The 18,614-nt window shown below is 58.0% G+C and overlaps 7 protein-coding genes across 7 annotated transcripts; 1 reads left to right on the forward strand and 6 right to left on the reverse strand.

Annotated features, from left to right (window-relative positions):
* Positions 1-3,015: 3,015 nt before the first annotated feature.
* On the reverse strand, positions 3,016-5,910 carry SCHCODRAFT_02517896 (uncharacterized protein; the record flags this gene model as incomplete). The annotated part of the gene is made up of 1 exon (XM_003026001.1): positions 3,016-5,910. The coding sequence occupies one exon, from the start codon at positions 5,908-5,910 to the stop codon at positions 3,016-3,018; it is 2,895 nt and encodes a 964-aa protein (XP_003026047.1).
* Positions 5,911-6,146: 236 nt separating this feature from the next.
* On the reverse strand, positions 6,147-6,341 carry SCHCODRAFT_01060687 (structural insights For Mpp8 Chromodomain interaction with histone H3 lysine 9; the record flags this gene model as incomplete). Its single annotated transcript, XM_050340958.1, has 1 exon — positions 6,147-6,341. A coding segment is annotated over one exon (195 nt), but the record flags the coding sequence as incomplete, so codon positions are not given.
* A 57-nt stretch (positions 6,342-6,398) lies between these two features.
* SCHCODRAFT_02460100 (uncharacterized protein) lies at positions 6,399-6,683 on the reverse strand (the record flags this gene model as incomplete). Its single annotated transcript, XM_050342604.1, has 1 exon — positions 6,399-6,683. A coding segment is annotated over one exon (285 nt), but the record flags the coding sequence as incomplete, so codon positions are not given.
* A 711-nt stretch (positions 6,684-7,394) lies between these two features.
* On the reverse strand, positions 7,395-7,682 carry SCHCODRAFT_02463539 (uncharacterized protein; the record flags this gene model as incomplete). The annotated part of the gene is made up of 1 exon (XM_050342635.1): positions 7,395-7,682. A coding segment is annotated over one exon (288 nt), but the record flags the coding sequence as incomplete, so codon positions are not given.
* Positions 7,683-10,068: 2,386 nt separating this feature from the next.
* On the reverse strand, positions 10,069-10,311 carry SCHCODRAFT_02517936 (uncharacterized protein; the record flags this gene model as incomplete). The annotated part of the gene is made up of 1 exon (XM_003026000.1): positions 10,069-10,311. A coding segment is annotated over one exon (243 nt), but the record flags the coding sequence as incomplete, so codon positions are not given.
* Positions 10,312-12,711: 2,400 nt separating this feature from the next.
* SCHCODRAFT_01110848 (uncharacterized protein) lies at positions 12,712-15,223 on the forward strand (the record flags this gene model as incomplete). Its single annotated transcript, XM_003026075.2, has 10 exons — positions 12,712-12,826; positions 12,888-12,922; positions 13,058-13,317; positions 13,373-13,417; positions 13,472-13,529; positions 13,582-13,647; positions 13,934-14,149; positions 14,219-14,397; positions 14,455-14,674; positions 14,723-15,223. 10 exons carry the CDS (start codon positions 12,712-12,714, stop codon positions 15,221-15,223), a joined length of 1,695 nt encoding a protein of 564 aa, XP_003026121.1.
* Positions 15,224-16,034: 811 nt separating this feature from the next.
* On the reverse strand, positions 16,035-16,366 carry SCHCODRAFT_02480378 (uncharacterized protein; the record flags this gene model as incomplete). The annotated part of the gene is made up of 2 exons (XM_050342781.1): positions 16,035-16,245; positions 16,296-16,366. Coding segments are annotated over 2 exons (282 nt in total), but the record flags the coding sequence as incomplete, so codon positions are not given.
* Positions 16,367-18,614: the final 2,248 nt, after the last annotated feature.

Raw genomic sequence — 18,614 nt, forward strand, 5'->3', positions numbered from 1 at the left:
TACACATTGTTTATATACATTTTCGCACTCGATACAACGCGCGGCGGCGGCGGCGGTGGCACGCGGCGCGTCCCCGACGCGCCCAGGGGCGCGCACGCGACGTTCCCGCGCCGCGGCGGCCACGCGCGGGGCGCATCACGGCCCTGGAGCCCTATAAGGGCAGGTCCCGGCGCCTGCGGCTGGCCGCCCGGGCGGGGGAATCGGGCCGTTTTGACGTCGTGAAAAATTACAATCGACGTTACGTGAATTGTCGGGGTGGATTTAAATCTACCTTACAGCATCAGCTGCCATGCCAGCGTCGGCACCGTCATAGACTAGACACCAGTCGCGCGTCTTCTTGAGGTACCGGAGGACCCGCTTGGCCAGTTCCCAATGGCAAGCCTTGAGGGCGGCGCTATAGCGGCCAAGAACCCCCACCACATAGGCGGTATCCGGTCGGGTGCCCATCATCCCGTACATGAGCGAGCCCACTACGCTCTGGTAGGAGACGACGGGACCCCCGGGGACCAAGGCCATATGAGTGTGCACCTCGTTATCGTTCGGGTCATTGGCGGAGATGCGAGTGCTTGTGGACATGGGAGTGCTGACGCCCGTGCAGTCCGACATGCCATACCGCTCGAGCACGGTGTCGATGTACTTCCTCTGGGAGAGGGAGATCGTGCGCCTGCCCGGGTGCCGGATGATCTCGATGCCCAGGAGGTACTTGGCAGGACCCAAGTCGCGCATCTTGAAGGAAGCAGTGAGCTTCTTCTTGATGCTGTCCATGAAAGGACGCGAGGTAGCGGCGAGGAGGAGGTCGTCGATGTAGACGACGAGGAAGCAGACCTGCTTACCGTCCCGGAAGATGTAGAGGCAAGTCTCTGAGTTGAGGCGCACAAACCCGAGTTTGTCGAGCTTGTTGTGGAGCGTCTGGTTCCACGCGCGACCAGCCTGCTTGAGGCCATAGACCGACTTCTTGAGTCGCCAGCAGTAGCCCTCCCGGATGTCCACACCAGTCGGGGGAAGCATGTAGAGCATCTGTAGCAGCTCACCATTGAGGTAGGAGGTGTTCACGTCCATCTGGTCAGTGTAAAGACCGAGGCGGACGGCGAGGGCAAGGATGATGCGGATGGACTCCAGGCTTGCAACGGGCGCAAAGGTGTCCTGGTAGTCAACTCCTTCCTGCTGAGTGAAGCCGCGCGCCACGATGCGCACCTTGTACCGCTCGATGTTCCCTTGAGCATCCTCCTTCAAGGAGAAGACATGCTTGGAGGTGATCGGCTTGACGCCCTCCGGGATGGGTACCTCCTCGTAGACGTTGTTCAGCTTGAAGCTGTTCAACTCCTCCGACTGCGCGTCCAACCACTTGTCGCGCTCCGGGCTCGCCATGGCTTGCTTCCAAGTGGTGGGAATCTTCCGCGCACCACTGCTCGACCGACCATCAGATGCTGCGCCCGCGAAGAGTTCGTCATTGAGAAAAGCGAAGCTCACTGACTCACCCTCTTCATCGGGTTGGCCCGGGGGATCCCCACCCCCCTGGGTAGGCGCTGGTGCAGGTTCTGGTTCGGGAGCTGGTGCCGGAGGTGGAGGAGGAGCTTCCGCCTGAGGCGGCTGCTCTCGACGTCGGCGATTGTCCTCGAGTTGCTGCTCGCGCGCGCGGATGTTCGCTTCGCGCTGCTTCCACTGCTGGGCAGACACCTTCCGGTGGTTTTCCTGCCGCTCCCGGGCATTGATGTAGCCCTGGTCCTTGTGCTGGTTCGCTGTTCGCTCTTCTGGCTTGCGAAGGCCAGGGCGGCGTGATGGACCAGCGGCGGGGGCAGGAGCCGGCGGTGGCATGGCCGGTGGCAGAGACCGGCGCGGTATGCGCGTCTTAGGTGGACGCGGAGCTGGCGGTGGCCCGTCCGAGTCAGGGGAGTGCGGGCGATTATCTCCCACTGGCTCTGGCGTGGGTGGACGAGGTGCTCCCACTGACCCGGCTGCATGTGGCTGGGCCGGCGCATCATCGTCGTCATTGTCCTCGCTGTCACTGCCTGCATCTGGTGCAGGAGCATCCTTGGGCGGCAGACGGAAGTACTTGCCAAAGTCCTCCCACTGCTCGGCAGACACATCGTCTTCGCCCGCGCGCATCTCGTCAGGAGAGGGGGAGGCGTTGTCGAACTTGACGTGCCGGGAGATGATGACCTTCCGAGTGGCGATCTCAAGGAGCTTGTACGCCTTTGTGCCCTCAGACCAAGCGTAGCCTATGAGGATGCACCGGCGGGCGCGGTCGGCGAACTTGCCCTTCCGCTTCTTCTTTGGGATGAGCGGGTAGGCGTGTTGGAGTTGGTGTGCTTGGACCGGCCCAAAAGGGGATATTTACCTATAGTCACGTATCACGCTGTCACTTAGCCTTGTCTCTGACCGTCATCTTGTGGTCTGTTGTTTGTGTCTGCGCCCTCCCATCTCAACAGGTTATGAGCCCCGCGCTCTAGTCTTTACCCAAAAACCCCCCAGACCTCTCAGAACTCGCTTTTTTCTCCAGAAAAACCCATTCTCTCTGCGGTGACTGCCGACCGCGTGGGGATGCTCGTGAGCGGGAGGTAGGCGACGAAGTGGTTCTCTACTGAGAACGGGCGTGCTACGCTTCGACTCCGAAGCGGGCAGTGCCCAGGCAGACGCGAATCCGCGTCTGCGATCTAGTAGAGGTGGGCCTCTTCGCACCTAAGGCCCCTGCTCGATACGTCGGGGACGTCGAGTAGGGCTGGGTAGGTTGAGTGAAGAAGGTAACGTATATTCGTAGAGGGCGGCCGATCAGCGCCGCCCTCGCCACGTGCGTAAGTACGATTATCTAAGGCGCTACGCGCCGCGTATGTACGAGTCGTATCGAGTCCGTATCCGGTCGTAAGTGAGATGGTCGTAAGTATCCTAAAGTAAGTAAGAGAAAGGTAAAAAGAAAAGATAGCCCCCTGGGTCCATGCCGCGTTGCGGGGGAAGAGTCCCTCCTGTCCGTCCCATTCGCCTCACAAAGCCCCCCACTCTTCGCCTGCGACGCGCCACTCAGCGAAACTGGCGAAGGCTCTTGATCGTCAACGGCTTCGCGAGGTCAGAGATCTTGCGGTACTCCAGCGAGATGCCGTAGGCCTCCTCCAGCTTTGCGCACCACTGCTCGCACTCGCTCTCCATCGGGAGAGCCTCCTTGCGCGCTTCCTGGGGCCGGCGTTGCTTGTAATGGTGAGCCCAGTCGCTGGCGTGGCGATTCCACTGCGCCTGCGTACGGAGGATAGTCTCGCGCCCCGTGCGCCAGCGCTGGATGACCTCGTTCAGGTACTCCTCCTCCGCCGTCAACCATTCGCCGGTGCCGATGTCCCATCCCTTCGAGTCGAACGTGGCCGTCGGAGGCACCACATAGTAGGGGTTGAGCTCGTCGCGCTGGTTCGCGACGCGACCGCCGATGACGGCGAGTTCCGTTTCCCCGGCCTGGTCGCTGACCACGAAGTAGTCGCTGCCGAACTTGCCAGCCGGTAGCGGCCGACTGTTGCGTGCGTAGACTCGAGTCTCGGCGCTCACGCCCGCGCCCGCGACGTCCAGGTACCTCCTCGCGTAGTGGCGCACAACGTAGCTGATCGTGCCCCCTTCCTGCAAGAACGCGGGGAAGTGCGTCTTCGCCCACATTGGCCCGCTGAGGATCGCTTCCCACAACCTGAAGACCTCCGTCGGACTGGAGCCGGCGAGAGGGGTGAAGAGGGTGGTCGAGGGCTCCTCCCGCGAGCCGGCTTGCGCCATCGTCGGTATGGGGTCCCTCGCGATGAGGTAGGTGACCTTCATGCCCTTCTCGAGGACGAAATCGAGGAAGTGGATCGGCGTCCGGAGGGAGCGGTGGAACAGGGCGTAGAGTATGAGTCTGACTCGGTCTTGCCAGCGGTGGACTTGTAGGAATCCCTTCTCGACGAAGTCCTTATCCCAGTCCAATCGAGGGCGCCGGACGTCGTCGCGTACGTACGTGCCTCGCGGAGCAGTCAAGACTTGCCCCAGTTCCTCTAGCTGCGGGTTGAAGGCCTCCAACAGCGCCTCCCAGCGCTTGCTGTCTGGCGAGTAGAGCTTGCTGGAGACGCGTCCGGGGTCCGCCAGGCGCGAGCTTCGCACGGGCGAGGCGCTCCTCCTCGTACCCTGCCACACGCGACCTGATGAGGCGACGCTGCTGGCCGGAGTGCTGGAGCCGCACTCGCTCTCCTCCTCCCAGCGGGTCTGCCGCCCCCGTCGAACCGTGATCGATTCCCGCGCGGCGATGCGCTCCGACAAGGGCTGTCGCCAAGCGGCGGCGGACTCTCCTGTGACGGGGTCAGTGATGCGTTGTTCGAGAGGAGGGCGCGTCGCGGGAGCCGTCGAGTATTCCTCCTCCTCTTCCGAGCCGCTGGTCTCGCTCATCTCGACATCCTCGGTCGCGCCCGTCGATCCCCTTGCCCGACCCGTTCCCGAGCTCTCCGTCAGCCCGCTGATGACTTCCTCGTAGACCCACTCGATCTCTCCGCCCCATCCTACCTCCCAGTCATGATACTCCTGGTACTCGCGCGGGCGAGGCTTCCCTTCGTGCACCGCTCTAGCCACCAGCTCCCTCTCGTACTCCTTGAGCCAGTCGTCCGCCTGTGCGGGGAAGACGACCCTACTTCCATCCAGCGAGTACGACTCGCCCGGCCTGGGGGCGAAGGCCGGCTTGAAGAGCTCGCGTAAGGTGAGGTAGTTGTTGTTGATCCAGCCCGAGTTGATATCGAACGTGTGCTCGTCGAAGAGGTCGTCTGTCGTGGTCGGGTCGTCCAGGCCTCTGTCCATAAGGAACACGTCTCCTGCCGCGCCCCCATCGATGGCCCTCGGTGCCCACCTGGCGATGTCCACTCGAGGGAACTGCCCCCCACGCGAGACGGCCTCGTAGCGCGGCAGCAGTAACTTGATGAGAGGGGGATTGCGAGCGGCGTATGGCCGGTAGCCTTGACAGACCTGGACCGAGTAGGCGGTCTTCGGGTCGTAAATGGGGATGGGCGAGTCGGTGAGGATAGACTGCGCCAACGGACGGCGTATCTGGAAGAAGTCGTCGTAGGCGAGGACCGCGGGCTCGTTGACGCGGTAGTGTTCGATCAGTTCCTCACTGGTAGCGCCCGCCACTGCCCGTTCGCGGTAGTCTAGGAGAACGTCGGGCCGCACGCGCACGAACCGGTCGACGTACGACATGGCCTCCGTGAAGAGGTAGTAGACCGGGACTCGATGCCGTATCCACTGCTCGAGGTTGACGGTCGTGTAGTCGACCAGGAAGTTGAGGAGGCAACCCCTTTTCGGGCGCTTATCGAACTGGCAGAGCTTCACCACCTCGAGTTGCGGCGGGCTGAGCGCATCCTCGTATCCTTTAAAAGAGAGCGTGTACCATGCGACGAACGAGATGTGATCGAGTGCCGCCACGCAGAAGTCGTGAACGCGGTCGATGATCTGACCCGGCCTTCCCTCCTCCTCGATGCGTCGGAAATCGAAGTTGGACGGTCGTATGCGCACGCCGTCCTTGAGGAAGAAGGGAAGGGGGGTGTTGGTCCGGAGGCGCTCGCCGATCTCTGCGAAGGTCTTCGCGCATTCGAGCATTCTTCCCGCCCTTTCCGGCTTGACCCGACAGGCGCCTTCGTCGAACTGCAGCTCCATGACGTCTGGCTTCCATAGGACGGGCGCGACCGGGTCCTTGTCCGAGAGAATCGTGGTCGGGGCGTACGGACACCAGACGAACGGAAGGAGGAGCCACTGTGGTCCTAGCCGGTCCTGGCGCAACGAAGGGATCTGGAAGCGTTCGTAGCGGGGGCTCCTGAGGAGGGCGTCGTAGTCTCCACCTATCGCGACCCAAGTGACGTTGTGCTCGAAGTGGTAGACGGCGATCGGAGGAGCGTCGGCGCCAGGGGGAAAGAAAAGATAGAAGGACATGTTATACCCGCGAAACGCCGAATCCGACGAGAAGCAGGACTCTAAAGGAGGCAGCCGGCTCCGACTACGTCCTCTTCAAGTGGTGGAAGAGAAATGAGAGGAAGAGAAGGAAATTGATCGCGTATTATTCCGAGGCGGGCACGCGCTAGCCTCGCGTGACGCCTCGTGCGGTTCTGGAGCCGCCGGCCCAGGACTCACTGGGTTCGAACCGCTCGATCCTACAATAGATTATAGCGCCTCTTGTACTTCCTGAGGACCTCGTGCGCGTTCTTGAGGTCCTTCGCCGACTGCCAGGTGTCGTAAAAGGGGCCGTATCCTACCCATCTGACTTTATACATCCGCTTCCGCTTCCTCTTGTCCCACTTGTGCTCCACGATCTTGTCGACCTCGTATTCCTCGCTCGCCATTTCCTCCCCCCTCGTCTCGGGTAACGTCGCCCTTGGCTCATCCTTTGGAAGCGGGTTCTCGTGATAACCCTTGAGATGCTGAATATTGAATACGGGGAATCCAGGGTACTTGTCGTTCATGTGGAGTCGGTAAGTGTTAGGGCTGATGCGCTGCGCGACTTCGAAGGGGCCAATCCACCTCTGCTTCAGCTTCGGCTTCCCTTTGGACTCCACCCATTCCAGAGAGTGAGGGTTGACTAGCACGCGCTCGCCCTCCTCGAATATGGGCGCCGGCTTCCTTCCTTTATTGTACGCCTTCGCCTGTTCCTCTTGCGCCATCGCGATCGCGTCCCTCGCCGCCTGTCTCGCGATGTCCAGTTGCTCGAGGTAGTCCTGCAGGTCCTTGTCCGAGTACGGTTCCGTCGGCTCTCTCCTCGCCTGATATACTGCGTCCAAAGGCGACCTTGGGATGCGCCCGAACAGCAGTCGGAAGGGGGCTTCTCCGGTGCTCTTGTGTACCGCCGAGTTGTAGGCGAACTCGAGGAGGTGCAACAGTGAGGCCCACTGAGTCGTATCGCTGGCTACGTACGCCCTCAGCATCGTCTCGATAGTGCGATTGAGCACCTCCGTTTGGCCGTCGTGCTGCGGGTGATGGGCTGACGACAGCATCATCTTGGTTTGTAGTAGCTTCGCCATTTCCTGCCAGAAGTCCGAGACCCACCGAGGATCCCTATCGGCTATGATACTGGAAGGTAAGCCGTATCGGGTGGCGACGTTCCTCACGAAGACTTCCGCGGCTGCTTGCGCGTCGAATTTTGCTGGTATCGGCAAGAACTGGGCGTGTTTCGAGAAACGGTCGACTACTACGAAGATGCCCGTGAATCCTCGCGACTCGGGGAGGCCCGTGATGAAGTCCATTGAGACTGAGTCGTAAGGTTGCGGCGGGATCGGGTTCGGTATGAGCGTCCCATACTTCCTAAAGTTGTCGAACTTGACTTTCTGGCAGACGTCGCAGGACTTGCAGTACGCGTCTATAGTCCTTCGCATGTGCCTCCAGTGGAACTTCGGATGTAGTTTTGCCCAGACCTTCGCGGCTGCTCCGTGGGCGCACTCCATTGGCTCTTCGTGCGCTGTGCGAAGAATACGTGGGACTAGGCTGTCCGGCACGCACAGCCGAGGGAGGAAGTCCGCGTCGAGGAAGAATAGGAGCCCGTCCTCCGATCGGTAGAAGCGGCGCCCCGGCGTGAATGTGGTTGAGTCCGAATTTGCGTTCTTCCATCTCTGTTCCCAGTACGGTTCCTTCTGGTAGGCGTCCGCGAACTCCTTCGCCTCTTCCGGCGCCATTCTGATCAATATTGCGGGTTGCCTCTCGAATACCCCTTCATAGCCTTCGCCTGGCTTGAAGTCCTCCTCGTCGCTCGACTCCTCATCCTCGCGTCCTGGCTCGTTGTCTAGCTCGTGCTCGCTCTTGCTCTCTTGCGCTGCTCTCGCCTTCTCTTCGCTGGCCTCTTTCGGGAGCGGGTTCTCTTTCCCTTCCTCCGCCCCCCCGCGAGCTGGGCGACGAGCTGCCGCTCGAGTTGTTGCCGCATAGGCGCTTGGCAGATCTTGCAGGCAGTCCACCAGGTGTGCGGTCTCGAACATCCGCGCGGCGGGGGCTCTCATCGCTGCCTCCTCCCTCAACTGTGCCGCCGCCTCGTCCGTGGACAGGGCAGGTCCTTCATGCCGGGCTGGAGATGTGTGTGGTGGCGGCGCGCGTGGTATTCGGCTTAGCGGGTCCACGTTCGAATGAACGCGGCCGGGTCGATGTATAATCTCTAGACCTGGCCTATACGCAGAGTACACGGCGCCCCATGAGGCTAGACGCCGGTTATGGTTCTCGTACGTCTTCGCCCACTGCAGCGCGCTGTGGTCGGTCACCAGCAGGATCTTTTCGCCCTCGATGTACGGCTGGAATTTGACGAGCCCTTCCTTCGCGAGCCGTAGCAGGAAATCCAAGGCAAATGTCCATGGCTGCAGCCACTGAGGCCAAATGCATTTGGCATGGCTCTAGCCACTGGTGGCTGGTGCCACTGCAAAAACACAAAATCTCGGACTTTGATCAGAAATTTTCAAGTTGAAGAAGGATATGTTAGGAGGGTTAGGGGTTGGTTTAGGTTGGTTAGAGGTTAGGGTTTGAGGTTAGGAGGGTTAGGAAGGTTAGGGAGGTTAGAAGGTTAGGGTTTGGTTAGGGTTCAGGGTTAGGGTTTTGGGTTAGGGTTAGGGTTAGGGCCAGGGACGTCATATCTGTCTCGTTGTCTCGTTGGTTAGAGGTTAGGGTTTGCCCATAGGGCTCATTCAGAGTGGGGATGGTTAGGAAGGGTTAGGGAGGTTAGAAAGGTTGGGTAAGGGAGGGTGATATAGTGCAACACGTCTGCTAGCTAAACAAGATCCAATGGCTTAGCTGGTTAGAGCACCACTCCAACTGTACAAGGTCTGGAGTTCAAACCCTGCTATATTTGCTCTTGATTTGCAACATTTTTAAGCAGTTTCTGATGGCATCTGCTGACAAATCTGTCAGTGATGACTCAGACAATGCCTAATTAGGTTGCAAGTTACCAGATATAGCAATTGGGAGCCATGCATTTGCCAGTGGCAGCAGCCACCAGTGGCTAGAGCCATGCCAAATGCATTTGGCCTCAGTGGCTGCAGCCATGGACATTTGCCTTGGATTTCCTGCTACGGCTCCCTTCGCGGCCAGCGCTTCGCGCTCCGTGGTGCTGTATCGCGTCTCCGCCCCTTTGAACGTTTGGGACCAGTATGCGATGACGCGCTCTACAAATACCTCGGTTTCCTCGAACGAGTCCGCCCACTTCTCGGCGACGCGGGCGTCGTTGCACTTGTCCGAGAGCTTCGAGACCAGCCTGGGCGGCGGCTTCCCTGCTTTGTACGCTTCCTCGAGCCTGTCGCACAGCTTAGTGCCGGCGAGGTCCTTTACTTTAATGCCTTGCACTTGCTGAAGAGCGCAGCCCAACACGTAGTCCGACGCGTCCGTGTACAGGCGGTAGGGCAGTCCTTCCTGCGGGTGCCCTAGGACCGGCGCCCTTTGTAGAGCGGTCTTCGCCTGTAGGAACGCGTATTCCTCCTCCGGTCCCCACTCCCAAGGTACGTCTTTCCGCAGAAGCCGGTGCAGGGGAGTGCAGATGTTGGCGTAGTATGGAATGAAGGAACTGAAGTACACTGTCATGCCGAGGAAGGTTCGTAGTTCCGACACTTTCGTGGGCCGGGCTAGCTCGAGTACCGCCTTGACTTTTTCCAGATGCGTCGAGAGGCCTAATCGTGACACCCGGTGTCCCAGCAGGATGATTGAGTCGTAGAATAGATGGCACTTCGATGGTGAGAGCGTAATGCCCGATTCTTCCACGGCTCCTAAGACTTGGTCCAGATGATCCAGGTGCTCCTCGAACGATTTGGAGTAGACTACTATGTCGTCTATGTAGACGAGGGCGAACAGCCATAGATAAGGGGCTAGGACGGATTGCATTACCCTCTGGAAGATGGAGGGTCCGTTGCGTAGTCCGAACGGCATCCTCTTGAATTGGTATAGTCCTCGGTGAGTCCGAAACGCTGTCTTCTCCACGTCCTTGGGGTCTAATTCCAGCTGCGTGAAGCCTGACAGCGCGTCCAGCGACGATAGGACTTGCGCTCCTGATAACGACGCCAGTATTTCCGACTGTCTCGGGATGGGGAATTCGTCCGGGGTGGTGACTTCGTTCAGTTTGCGATAGTCCACGCAAAATCTGGCCTTCCCATTGCGATAGGCAATCACCACTGGGGCGCTCCACGGGCTAATCGAGGGCTCAATAACGCCCTGTTCAAACCACACGTCTATTTGCTTGTCGATCACCTCCTTCTTTGCCGGTGAAGCGCTCCTCATCGGTTCTGCTATAGGCGCCTGCCCCTCCTTCGTGCGGATGGTAGCTTTCGCCGGGTGAGCGGTGAGCGTGTCAACCTCCCCAAGCTGACCATGACGGACCATGTTGCACAGGCTCTCGAAGTTCGTATAGCCCATGATCTGGTGCAGCCGGTTGATGTCAATGGCGGTGAAGGCGCGTTCGTCCGTGCCGATGGGCTGGCAATCGACGTGGTAGAGACCATGTTTCCGCGTTGCGACGCAGGCGATATCGCCGGAGGAGTCGCGGATAGTACAGGCGTTGTCCTTGAAGGACACGCGCAGACCACGCTTGGTGATCTGGGGCACCGAGATGAGCGTCAACGCGAGGTCGGGGACATGCAGTGTCTTCCGAATAGTCAGCGCGCGCACACCATCCGGTGTCTTAGAGGCGAAGCAGGCGGTGCCAATGCCTACTGCCTTGATGACGGACTCATTCCCGAGGTAGATGTTGCGCGGCGGGTCAAGGACACGGTAAGTGCTGTCGTCGAAGAGGCGCTCGTTGGGGGTCATGGTCTTGGACGCACCCGAGTCGACAATGTGTGAACCTTGGTGTCGCTGCGGTCGCTCAGGATCAGACTGGACATAGGCGGAAATCTTCTTGTAGGCACGGCGCGAGACGGTTACATGCGTGTCGTCTACGTCTGAATCCGAGTCTGAGTCTGAGTCCGAGTCCGAGTCCGAGTCCGAGTCCTTCACCTTGTTCGCCTTCACCTTCTCCGCCGCCCGCTCCTTCTGCTTCTTCTGCACCTTCTCCTTCTGCCCAATGATCGTCTTGCACTCCTCGGTGGAGTGCCCCTCGCCGTGGATGACGCAGGACGTCTTGGCCTTGGCCTTCTTCTTGCCCTTGTCCTTGGGCTTGCGCGGTGGGGGCGCGCGAGAAGAGGAGGCGGCGTATGCCTGCTGGTCGTCCGAGTCCTCCTTGCTAGTCACCTGCGCCATCAGCTTCGCCTCGACGTAGGAGAGGGTGAGGGGCGCAGCCTTGGAGCTGCCTGCGGAGATGGCGGACAAGACGATCTTCCACTTCTCTGAGCTGGGAAGGGAGGCGAGGAGGATGAGGGGGACGAGGTTGGCGTTGAGGGGGTAGCCAAGAGTGGCGAGCTGGGTGACCGACTGCCGGACGCGGTGGATGTGTGCGCTCATCGCCTCACGGGAGACGTCTCCATCGTCGCCGTCGGCGAGCTTCGCGCGGAAGATCTTGATCAGTTTGGTGACCGCCATCTCACTGGTGTTGGTCTGCTCAAACTTCTCGACGAGTTTCTCCCAGAGTTCGCTCGCGTGCTGGTACTCGTGGAGCTCGAGGGCGATGTCGTTCGAGAGGTGCTCTCGGATGGTGGAGAGGGCGCGGGCATTCCGCCAAGACCAGGTCTCCCTCCGCGCAACTTGGTGAGTGGTGGAGGAGGAGCCCGATCCCGTGGATGTGGTGGTGGTCGCCGGAGCGCCAGGTGACGTGGAGGGGGGAGAGGACGTTGCCGGCGTCGGTGGAGTCACCGCGATCTCAGGGGGAGGGGATTTCTCTGACCCAGTCACCACGGAGGTGAGATCGTCCCTGTTGAGGGCGTCGGTAACCCGGAGGCGCCAAAGCGGCCAGTCTGCTGCGTCGGTGAGCGTCGGGACCTTGCTGTCCTTGGGAGCCATGGCGCAGAGTGGGATAGAGTGAGTCGCAGATCGAAGTCTTGCTCGATTTAGGCCACAGGGCTCATAACCTTTCACGAGCTAAATAAGCGCAGAGAGCGCAAGACTAAAGTACAGTCAGTATAAGTAAGAGTAAAGTAAGTAAAAGACATACCCTCAGTCTTCCTGCGTATAGGATAGCGACTGAGGGAAAAGAAGGAAAGAATACACGCGTATGTATGGGGCCACCGGGGCAAAGCGTGGGGAAAAGTCATGTGATCATGTGACACCAACTCTGGGAATGTGACACAGTGATTCCTGGAGTTGGGACTGGTCATGTGACTCCGGGTGAAGGCAGACTCGCCCTACTGACCACTTTTGACACATCTATCCAACAAATCGAGGAGCTGGAAAACCAGCCGTGGTCTGAAGTGGAGGAGCTTGAGCTTCGTGCGATTGAAGCCACACTCCTTGATTCATTCACGCCTGGAGGTCCCTCCACAAGCTGTACTTACAGCGCTTTGCGCTATTTTGCGGAATCGCACGCAGCGAACTGCAGCGTAACATGTTTGGCGGCCGCCTCCCGGCAAACTCCACCACCCAAGGGGGGTCCGGGATTGCAGAAAATGACCGCGGGTCGACTTTCAGCTTAAGGCCCTTACCCCTCCCCCCCTCCCCCCGCACGTGACCGCCGGCATATGCCGAAATGACGCTCGCGGAGCCTCAGCCCTCCCACCTCCCCAATAATCCGCTAATTCTTCCAATTTCAGTCAGAGTATACATGTATTGACGTTGCTATCGCACTCAAAGCCCTTCTAAACAAAATGACAAAGTTCAATAATCAAAGCACGTGGCTCGTACCCTCAGGCTCAGATGTCCCAGGCCACGTGCCTGTGCCGCCAAGCCTCGCTGGGGTGGTTGGGGAATCCTGAAGAATCAAAAGAAGCGAGAAAATACTTGTATAGGTTGAATAAGGCCTATGGACTCCGTATATGTGCTCAGAAAGGCACGCATCACTAAAACTCTAGGAGGGTTGACTTTTAAATTAGGGCCTCCTCAGACCCCCCCTCCCCCCCCACCCCTGGTGCGCTATTTTTAGTTCTGGACCCCCTTGCCACCACCCGCCCGCGCGCTGTCCCCGCGCGTGCACCGACCTTTTGATCCTCTTTATTGCTACTCCTGTACTCTATAGTCCATCGGTGCCCATCAGTGACCCCAGCCGCCCGAAAACAATGCTACCAAAGAGCCGGTCACTGTGACTGTCAATGTGAAGCTCTATACGTACGCGCCACCAGCAAAAGGCAGCAAAGCAAAGCCGAGGAAGGAATCGAAGAACAAGAAGTTTGATCACCTCTTCGAGAAGGGGGAAAGCGCGCACATGAAGCTCATCAAGGAGATCCTTGCCGTCTTCAAGATCACGCATCTGAATATCAGTGAGAAGCCTTGCATCCTGAAGCTCAGCGCACCGGGAGTTCGCGCGTGCGTATCAAGCATCATCGCCGAGGTTCATACCATCTCAGCATTCTTTTCATAGTGAAGCGTGTGCAATCAGCCTGGAGGATGTCACAGAGTATGACTTGTTCGTGGACAAGATCAACGAGCAGGCCTATCCCCCAAACAACGTTGTGTGAAGTGTTCCCACCATTTCCGCGTTCATCAATATGCATGACCTTGAGAAGAAGTTGAAGAAGGTATGGGAAACACCTCTATCCTTGCATTCCAAGTGGCTGATCTCCCTGAAAGGTCCGCAAAAACAACACTAATACGTCGGATGACAGCAATGCAGACTCGGAAGATGACGTGGATGTGGTATGTCATATTTTGACTCTCTCTTCAGAGTCTGGACGGCCACACTTAGCGGCTGAGCGCTAAGTGTTGAGAAATAATAAACTAGGCACCGGGGAGCGTCCGGCCCCACCGGGTCGAACCAGATCCCGAAGAAACATGATCGCGCGTGATTACAGCTGTGATGTTGGCCGACGGAAGTATCCGACGGCGGTGAACTGTCACACCAGTTTGTGACAAGTCGAACTAACAGGCCGCGCTCAGTCCACAGTCCCTTGTCTTTCGCTTTTTCGTGCACCACTGCCCATAGGGGCCGTTGCCCAGCATGCCTGCCACCTCGCAGTCCAGCTTCACCCGCAATGACAACGATAAGTTCATCAAGTACCTTCGTGATCATAAGGGAGAGGCCGGCGATGGCGGCAACTTCAAGAAGGTGTTCTGGCACTCGATGGTGCCATACATGGAGCAGTACAGGACGCGAGGGGCCCCGAAGTCTGCCACTTCTTTGAAGAACAAGTGGAACTGGGTGCGTTGGCCTCTTTTTCATCTCGCTAGCGTGCGCGGCGCTGATAAAATTCTTTTCCCGTATCCCTAGCACCGCGCGCAGTACAAGGCGATCAAGCTTATCCAGTCGCCGTCGGGCTGGGGGGCATACGATGAAGAGCAGGGCGCCGGCGTGAACGCGGATACTCAAGATTCATGGACCGAGTTCACGGCTCGCCACCCCGAGTGCAAGCCATACGCGCGCACAAGAGGTATCCGTGGTTTGACGAGGTAGATAAGATCATTCCCACCACCGTCCCGGGCGCTCACGTCTTCACGCCTTCCCAGGTGCGTTTTTTTTGCCGTCTTTTGCTGCGATCGATCTGATCAATGTCAACAGGGTGCGAGCTTGGGCGACGATCAGCCCTCGCAGGACGCGGATGCGGATGCCGACGCCACGATGGAGGAGGAGGAGGAGGAGAAGGAGCTGCCGCAGGCGATGGGCGAGGAGGAGGATGATGGGTTCGTGATCATTGAGTCTGATCGCCACAAGCTTTTGGGCTCGCAGGTACGCAGTATGTTCACGCTGTCAGTACACCGCTAACACCCCGCTTAGAACGTCAATACCACGACCTCATCGTCACACAACACTGCCCCCAAGCCCTCGTCATCGGCCGCCACGCATGGCTCCACTGCCGCCGCGGCCACCACCTCTTCGAAGCGCCGCCAGCCCGCGTCGGCCTCCTCGGCCCTCAAGCGCACGTCCCGCGTCCCTCCCAGCGTCACCGTGATGCAGGGGATGGTCGACCAGCTCAGCGCCTTCAACACCACCTTCCGCGACTCGTTTGGGCCGCCCCCGTCATCTGGCCTGCCCCCCACCCCCGTTTGTCGTCGTGACTGTGCAGCATGTGTCGAGGAGGAGGATTGGATGACGGCCGAGGCGCAGGCCTTTTTCTCGATGATCCTCGAGAAGGACACTCCGGCTATGGACACCTACATGGGGAAGAAGGGGGAGGAGTCACGTAAGGCATATGTCAAGCTCAAGCTTCAGGAGCACTCGTACTGGAGCCCTCCGGAGAAGGATGTGATTTCCAATATGTTTTCTTCTGACTTCTAAATAGCTTATAGTAGACATCGTTCGTTGCTTTAGGTACTTGTAGGTCACACTCTTTTAATACTAGTAATCATGTTGGTGTCCTTCAAACATTCTGGTCACATTGGGTGCGAAGATATTCAAGATACGCGTGGTCCCCTCGCGCCCTCAGCTCTGCAATATACCCATCCCACATGTCTTGCGCAATGTGGTCACACTTAGCACGTCTGCCCGCGAAGTGCGTCGATCCGCCAGACGACCATGTTCTTCATTCCCAGCCTCTATCCCTGGCTGCTCGTCTTCGAGGCTGTCGCCTTCGGCCTCCGCTTCCCGAAAGATCCTGTCCAAATCCGATGGGTCCCACTTCATGATGAAGTTATGAAGTGCTGCGGCGGCTGCTGGTATAAGTGCTTGCCAGTCAAGGCTGAACTTGACCGGGCGAGTCAGGACAGCAAAGCGTTTCTTGATGACGCCAAAGATATGTTCGACGATGTTTCAGGCCTGCGCTTGGCGAAGATTGAAGAGCTCTTCCTTGTTCTCGGGCCTGAGTACCATGAGCTCATGCATGTAGGAAGGAGGAAATCATGTACCTTTGACCAACACGGCCCCATTCATGGAGGTGGTACCGAGTTTCTCAATAAGGTATGAGAAGCGAGTCACAAAACCCGAACCCAGCATCAGCCAGGTAGTAATGGCCATTCCGCACAGGTAGGTCGCGAAATCGAGCTTCGTTGTACATCGAGGAGTCAGCGGCAGCACCTTCCCACCCACTCATAATGTAGACAAACCTGAAGTCGAAGGATGTGCATGCAAGGACATTCTGCGAAATTGTTCCTTTCCGATCACGGTGGCTGTGTCTCTCCCTGGCCGTTGGTGCAGAGGCGATGTGGCTGCCATCTACAGCGCTGTCGCAGCCCTCAAAAAAAGGCCAGAAATTCGGATTGTCGTGTAGGTAGCTGTGTGGCTGGTCCCCATCCTTTGGCAGCTGCACGTGCTTCGTGTAGAACGGGGGTGAGGATACGGCATCGAGGACAATGCAGAAGTAGCTTTGTGGTAGTCAGCACGCAGCCAAACGGTCAAGCACAGCTGAGCCTACTAGGAAATCGTAGTATGGGAGTGCTGGAAACGCTCTCCAGTGTGGCGCGTATTCAATCCAGTCACCATCATATACAGGAATATAGCAGCCTGCTCTTCAACGGTGATGCCATAGCGGGAATCCTGCAGGCCACAAGTACGACGCAGTTCATAGACGAACTCGATGAATACTTCCAGCCTCATCCCGAGCTCATTGCGTATGCGATCAGGATGACCTGTCAGTAGCTCTTTCACCCAGGCTGCACCGGTCAGTGCCGAAGTGTGATATGGTTGATTGTAGTACCAATCAGAGGTGAACAGAGCTGTTATCATCGCCACCATCTGCATGTACCACGCTGCAATGACCGCAGGTACCGTGCGAGGGTCGTTCGGAGGCATAGAGCAAAGAACACGGGTGCGCGAGGGGGCGGGAATCGTGTGACAGCACTGTGTGACACGGGTTCGACCGATGTGACAACAAGTCCACAACGGACATCTCCGAACATCACTCGATCACGTTTCTTCGGGATCTGGTGGGACCCGGTGGGGCCGGGCGCTCCCCGGCGCCTAGTTTATTATTTCTCAACACTTAGCGCTCAGCCGCTAAGTGTGGCCGTCCAGACTCTTAGCGATTGCTCATTGGCATTAGGACAAGGTGGGTGCCAAGACTGACGCGGTGACCAGCAAGGCCGAAGCCCTTTGCGCAAAGTATCTGAACCCTCATGACATGGGCTGCACGTTCATCGATGCGAAGGGGGGCGGGGAGGCCTTTGTGCTTACTCCCCAGATGCTCAAGGACTGGGCGACGGAGATTGTACGTGGTGCTATGATGTAATATTTACGTTATTGACTTTGTCTCTTAGAACAATGACTGGGCAACACTGTACCGGCCATCGGACACGCTCCTCCAGTCATGGTACAAGAAGATACGGCCTTCTCTGGACCCAGACCGCGAGGAGGCGGAGCGGCAGGAGGCAGCCGCGCAGCTTGCTGCCCGGCCGCTGACTGTTGCTCGTCAGCACGCTCAGTTGGAGGCGTTACAGACTCTGACGTTGCTTGGCGGTCTGGCTGGTACATCCCCCCGCGGAAAAAATTTGCGGCCCAGTCGGGGACCCTTGACCCAAATTTCGATAGATATTCTGCCTCAGTATATTGAGTGAGTTGGTGGCCTGTTGGGTGTGAGGGTAGTTCCCCTTCGGCCCTATCCCACGCGACGTATACTGTACAGCGGCATCGCAAGGGGGACGCCACACGTGATGATCAAAAGTGACACGTGTGTTTTCTCCCACGGTTCGACTTTCATCGCCGGTGGCTACAATGAGCGAATGTCAGCCATTGTGATCACGCTCGTTCAAGAGCTCATTTACTCTTCTTGTGAATTCCACAATCCACCTGTATGCTGACACCTGTAATAATCTTTTGCATGGCTTTTCATGCCACCTCGGATTTTTCTGGTCGGTGTCATGAAGTAGTCCTCGCTCATTGAGAGGCCCCAGTATCAGATATCCCAGCTCTTAGCGTGTAGTCTATATGCTTATAGTACAGTCCTATAGATTACACGCTTTTTATAGCCATCCCTGTATTGAGGAATGGATAAATCGAGAAAAAGTAGGTTTTTGTTCCTGCCATCATAATGCGGTCATTCCTGATCAGAGATATCTATGAGTACCAACTACACCATCACATCGTACCCATCTATCTACTCCAGTCCTTGGGGAGGTGATGCACTTATTTCTTGGCTCGATACGGCTCGACGAAATCGGGGCTCCCGAGAAGGACGGGTTTTCCCACGCATCTTGAGCCCTTCACTGACACGGGCCCTGTCGCGAGGTACGTTCATAGGTGTACTACCTATTTGTGTAGCAAGCCTCTTCGGGGTCATGACCTTGGCTCTACGAACGGAGAAGGAATCAAGAGCCAGACCGCAAATTTTTTCCGTGGGGGGGTGTAGACTTGGGCTTGCAGGTGCTGCCCAGATCGTCCTTCCACCCACTCCGGCTACACCGGTCAAGCCCAAGCCAGCTCTGCCCATCAATACGCCATTGAAGCTGCGCCGTTTTCTCGCTTATTGCACTGATCACAGGATCCCGCAGGCGCTTGACTACAAGCACGGCCTTGCTGTCTGTCAAAAGTGGTGCGTAGGAGGGCGAGTCTGCCTTCTTTCCAGTGACGCGCCACAAAAGGTGCCCCTATTTGTAGATACAGGCGACGTGGCGCCTCATTCCCAACTTCCCTCAGTCGCTATCTCCCTAGCAGGAAGACTGAGGTCTTGCGCGTCCTGCGCTCTTTTAGCTCGTGAAACTGTCGACCACGTTGGCCCTGATATCCTGCCCAAGGTCCC

This window comes from Schizophyllum commune (assembly GCF_000143185.2).
Source record: "Schizophyllum commune H4-8 unplaced genomic scaffold SCHCOscaffold_13, whole genome shotgun sequence".
Taxonomy (NCBI): domain Eukaryota; kingdom Fungi; phylum Basidiomycota; class Agaricomycetes; order Agaricales; family Schizophyllaceae; genus Schizophyllum; species Schizophyllum commune.